The 5,628-nt window shown below is 37.6% G+C and overlaps 1 protein-coding gene across 1 annotated transcript; it reads left to right on the top strand.

The window, feature by feature from the left end:
• The first annotated feature begins 542 nt into the window (after window positions 1–542).
• Window positions 543–3,330, top strand: cox6b2 (cytochrome c oxidase subunit 6B2). The gene is made up of 4 exons (XM_005731955.1): window positions 543–626; window positions 1,036–1,205; window positions 2,514–2,614; window positions 2,973–3,330. Exons 2-4 carry the CDS (start codon window positions 1,100–1,102, stop codon window positions 3,024–3,026), a joined length of 261 nt encoding a protein of 86 aa, XP_005732012.1. The 5' UTR covers window positions 543–626; window positions 1,036–1,099; the 3' UTR covers window positions 3,027–3,330.
• The last annotated feature ends 2,298 nt before the right edge of the window (window positions 3,331–5,628 follow it).

Genomic DNA, 5,628 nt, shown 5'->3' with positions numbered 1-5,628 from the left:
ATTAAAAGAAGAAGACGTCACCAAAAAAATAAAATAAAATAATAATACTGGGTTAAGCTATGCTTTGAAAAATTTGCTCTTAATAGGTTACATATTTTCTTCTGTTTATCATGTCACAGTGTCGGAAACTCTGGGAGGGGGCAGCAAAATATGGGTACAAATTAAGAGCAGAAACACAGGAATGTATCTGATTTTTTTAAGGATATCTGGGGTCTGGCATTGATTTAATCTGAGGTCTAAGTGACTTGGAACCAAACAGCCTTAAAGGCAAGAAGGTGAGGTCATCTTTTGATCCAAAATCTGGAAATATTATGTCGCAGAATGAAAACCACCGCTTTCCCTCAAGCAGCAACAAATCCGGAGGTCACACGGGGGGAAGCAAATAAATAAATATATAATAAACTTCTTCTTTGACCCTTGACTCTTCTTATTTCGCTGTATGTTAACTTTTTACCTCTGAAAAAAACATAAATACAATTATTATACAAATATGTGACTGTTAAAGATTAAACGCTGTCGTAAATAAACAGGACGGATTTGATTACGGCGATATCCCAGCGTGCCTTGCGCGTCGGAGAGGAAGGACAATTTTTTCTAGAGAGGACACGTTGAAGAAGCGTCCCAAGGTTAGCTTCGTAACTTCGTAGTATGCTGTTCTAATCCTAACTTTTTGAACCTTTAAAGATGTCTTTCCAGCGTTTTTTTGTCGTTTAAAACGGTTTAAGTGCTGCGTGTTAATTACGGCCGTATACACACAGATTAACTCGTTAGCTTTGAGCTAACGGCTAGCGATAACCTATTGCCTGAGTTATTTTGTGTGATTACGTTGACTGGGCTCATTTGTATACCGACCTGTGTGCTTATGACAATAGATTTATATACTCAAAACATGTAATTTGTGTGTATCTGAATTAGTAACGATAAGACTGTAAACGTCTAGTAGCTCGGTTAACTAACGTTGTTCCCTCTGTGATAGCTAACACTAGTTAAATGTCTCGTTTGTCTTACACCTTTTTATTCCTGTTTCCCCTGCAGGCTAACCTAGGCCGTGCCCTGTTTCAACATCGTTTAAACCTCCCACTGACTGAAGGATAGAAAAATGGCCGAAGCCGTGTCAGATAAGATCAAGAACTACAAGACGGCTCCGTTTGACGCCCGATTCCCAAACACCAACCAGACCCGAAACTGCTTCCAAAACTACCTGGGTGAGGACTGCTGTGCTGTGATCACACATTATCATACATTAACCCGACCAGAACTGTCTTAACACAACAGGACATGCACTTCACATGCGCGTATGGGGCTAATTTTAGTACTGTGCAAAAACACTTTATTTCTTTACTTTGTGCTATGGAAATGGGAAATGTGAGCAGTTCATTGGAACATGTAAACAAACACGGAAATACAGTATTTAAGGTTAAAAAAATGATACGCTTTTCTATGTGTGGATGCAACACTGGTTCCTCCCTTGACCTTTTTAATGCTTTTATAGGTCAGTGTTCGTTGGCTAAACAAAGAAACCAAAAAAATATTCCTCTGGAAATGTTCATGTACAAGGACTGGACTAATAATGAGCGAAAAGCAGCCAATGTCAAAAGAAACTTTGAAAGGTCTTCAGAAAGGCTGCAGAACTGTTACTCAAGACAACTTTAAAAATGACAAAGTCTGACTCCTTGGAAGCAAAATATAAATAAATGGAGGGGGAGAGACTGATGACTGGAATTGGTACTCTTAATTCATGCATAATTTTCAAACTTCCCTATATGAGTCTCACAAAGTATACATTATAAAGCCCAATGTTACACTAGTATCACTATGCCTTCACTGTGTAACACAATCCATCCAAGTATAATGATATGCTATATGTTACACTTGGATTGCTATGTTTTTTTAACTGATATGTAAAAACAAATTTCTTAGCGATTAAGTACTTAAATTAATCCTGAAAGGATTTTTTTTTTTTAATGAAGAGCGAGTATGTTGAGTAAAAGATACTTGACTTGGTGACAAGACCGCCAAACATTCTTTAAAAGTTCACTCGCTCTCAGATGTGGACTTTAAACCTTTTTGTAAATAAACCATAACAAAACTTTACTTAATATTAACACTCTAACCTGGTTGTTTTCTGGCTGTTATCTTTCTGTGTTTCTTCTCTTTTTTTCAGATAAATGTGTTAGATTAAAAAAAAAAAGAAGATAAAAATCAGTGCAATAACAGCAGCTGCTGCACTGGACAGACAATAGGTATTGTTATTCAGGAAGTTGAAACATATCAAACAAATCCTGAAGAGAAGGACAAAAAAGACATATTCTCCTCCTCCAAGCATTCAGTGTTCATATTAGGTACTTCAGCAATGTAAACACCAGTTCAGCTTAAAATGATGTTTTATGTAAGCAGAAAAGCTTTAACCTGTTTTCACAACGAGCTCTTAGTTTTCCTTCATGCCGGTACTATTTGTCTTCAAGAAGACTTTTATCATTTAAGTAAACCCTGTACCCTTTTTGTTCTTGCAGACTTCCACAGGTGCAACAAAGCTCTGTCAGCCAAAGGCCAGGAAGTCTCTCCATGTGAGTGGTACCAGAAGGTTTACAAGAGCCTCTGCCCTATGAGCTGGGTAAGTTTAAGAAGAAACTGCAGATGTCTCTGACTGCCACAGTTTGTTTCCCTGTACTTCCAGTGTTTTGTTTTTTTTCTTCTGAATGACTGTTCTGGAGTAAACAGGAGTTTGGGGCTCTTTAACCACATTAGGCTTTTGCGTTTCATCACATTTACCGTTGTGACACAAAGTTCTCACTGCTGCATGTGTTGCAGTCAAAGCTGGAAACCTTGTTTGCAGTTGATGTTTTGAAACAGTTTCCACATCACAAGTAACCTGTGTGAGACTGTTGTGTCTCATCACCATTTCCAAGGCTAATAATGCTGCTGGTAGGCGTAAGTTACAAGCCTCATGTTTTCTTTAATGTCTCCTGCAGGTTTCTAAATGGGATGAGCAGATAGAAAACGGAAGTTTCCCTGGAAAGCTCTGAACTAACCCGTCATGACAGGTGGCTGCAAGACTATTACTTGCAACCTCTTTCATCTGCCTACAAATGTCTTTACAACTGTTACCCTTTCATTATTAGCACTGGTCTTACAAACTAAAAACACGCACAACAAGCACCGTTTTAAAGCTTAAACATGTGTTTCCTGCCTCTGTTATAAACTGGTCTTTAGTGTGGTTGATTTAATAAATACCAGTGCAGCTTTATTTCAGGAAGTTGTTCAGTATTCTGCTGTCTTGGATTGACTTGTGAGTCACCAGAGAGCAAATAAATCAATTTCACAAATCAATTGTGAGTTCTTTCTTTTTTTTTGCCATCTGTAATTCAAAACGATCGTGTTATTATCAAAAAAGTTCATATTCTTTTATTATTTCTCAGCATTTAAAATCAGTAAGCTGAATAAATTGAGTGCGCTCCTACAACTACATTTAGAGTGTAATTATGTCTAAAATGTGAACACAGAGGTCAATAACTAATGAACAAAAATGCTGTAAAGCTTTATCTGACAAAAACTTCTGTTCACATTGGCCTTGTTACATATCTGCCTGCTTTCGTCTTAAAGTTCACTTGAATATCAGTAGCAGGTTTTCAGTTCTGTTATTTAGTATCAGCAAGGCCTTCATGAGTAACTAAGTTTATTTAATCCTCTCAGATATATTCGTTACCCTCAGCAAAATGCTGATGCGGTCTTGTCACCCAGGGCGAACACCTAAATTTGAATGTGATAACTTAAGAAAGCTGGGATGTAGGATTTTCACATTGATACCATAGGTGCATCTACTACAGATCTCTGAGGAGTTTAAATCTCGGTAACCTCGACCTGGTAGACTGAATGGTAGCACCCACAGTTATTTATCAACTTTTCTTTTTGTTTCCACGGAGTGGCAGGAGCACTGAGGTCAGAGGCTGATTTTGTTGAAACCACCCTTTTTTACCACAAGGGTGCACTATTGTCACTCACTCGCTGTATAAAATAGTTAAAATAATTGGACCCTACATTATTTTTTTTAGTCAATTTGGAACAGTTTTTATACCAAACCACAGTAAAAACACCTGAAGTGTCATTCTCTGGCTTGGAATTTGATTACTTTCCCTAATGTGATCCAAATTATATGAAAATATACTGCTGTATAGGTGCTAAATGTAATCAGAATGCTTCAGATCCATTGGCATGAGTCAGATCAAGGAGGATGGTGGCTTTAGGGAATCCCAATTTGTACTACCTCTGTATATAGATAGATAGAGATATACAATAGATAATATAGGACAAAGGTTCAAGGGGTAACTTGGCACCGTCTTCAGTTGTGTTCCCACTAAATTTGTCCAGGTTCCCTTGAAGACATCAACCTATCATTTTCTTAAGGATTGTTCCAGACAGTGTAAGAATAAAGCCGCACAGGTGTGGTCATATACACTGCAAATAATGCATGGAACAGAGGTCAGAGGGTTACTTGACAAGGATCACAAGATCTGTGACAGGACTGATTCAGTGGATTGCTCTGTTGCCTCATAACAAGAAGGTTCCTGCTTCAAATCTGAGCTGCAATTTCAGTGAGTGTCGGAAACTCATTGAAATCCCACATGAAAGGTTTCATACCACTGCTTTGAACACACACTTTGAAGTTTGCACGAGTTTTTAAAATTTTATTTATTTTTAAATCCACGTCTGTTTGTGTTTGGCAAAACTGAACATCATATCCTGTAATAATAGATATTTTACTCCAAAATAAGTGTTTTTAGATATCAAATACACTCTTCTCTGAAACATTAAGTGGTATTCCACCTATTCAGGAAACATTCATTGTTCATTGACTCATGTTTTATTCCCTGTTGAAGACCTGTGTGCCAAAATGTGTTTCTTTTAACCTTGCTGTGCAAATAAAGGCATTTTAGTCTTATTTCAAAAAGGGAGAGCCTGGGACTTAAAAAATGTATCCCTTCCAAAGTGCGCCTCACATAGAAGTGAGTTGAATCAAATCAAAGTTGATCAAAACTGACCAGAGGATACAATAAAGGCATGTAAGAGTCATTGGCCAGTGATGTAGAAAGAGACTGTATGGGGTGTATTGGTGCATAGCTGGTGCTACACCCAAATTTATGTCATAAACTGAACTGTGTAGCATGCGGAAGTTACACCAGGAATGGATTTCATCAGAGGTGGGTGTGCACCAACTGAACTCCCCCTGAGAGGGAAGTGCGAGAAGTTTTAATGAACGGGTGACTGAAACCCCAATAAATTAATCAAGAAGGTTACAATGAGAACTTTATCAATCCTGACGTAAGCTTGTAGAAAATATACGCTTAATCATCTAAAGTTAAACATGATATCTGCTCAAAATTAGTTTTCATTTATTGCTTGTTTGATTCAAAGACTGTTCACTACATGCAAAGTTTCCAAAGCTGGAGACCCAGGCGGTATGCATCAAACTATGCATCACATTTTCTTTCAGTTTGTTGTGGATCTGATAAATGCCTACTCGAACTGTCTAAGATTGACTTGACTTGAGTTGACTGAAAAAAGTGTATGAAACATAAACCTTGTTATTATAATTATTTATAAGTTTGTAACAGCCTCTGCTCAATAAAT

This window comes from Pundamilia nyererei, unplaced genomic scaffold (genome assembly GCF_000239375.1).
Source record: "Pundamilia nyererei isolate P.nyererei 1_Seehausen unplaced genomic scaffold, PunNye1.0 scaffold00045, whole genome shotgun sequence".
NCBI lineage: Eukaryota > Metazoa > Chordata > Actinopteri > Cichliformes > Cichlidae > Pundamilia > Pundamilia nyererei.
Note: the sequence above shows the minus strand (reverse complement) of the source record. Positions and strands in the feature narration are given on the sequence as shown.

Excerpts from the sequence above, each read along its gene's own strand:
- cox6b2 (XM_005731955.1), top strand. The coding sequence starts at position 1,100 with ATGGCCGAAGCCGTGTCAGATAAGATCAAGAACTACAAGACGGCTCCG. Across the intron at positions 1,206-2,513 it reads CTGCTTCCAAAACTACCTGG|ACTTCCACAGGTGCAACAAA; the intron begins GTGAGGACTGCT and ends TTGTTCTTGCAG. Across the intron at positions 2,615-2,972 it reads GCCTCTGCCCTATGAGCTGG|GTTTCTAAATGGGATGAGCA; the intron begins GTAAGTTTAAGA and ends TGTCTCCTGCAG.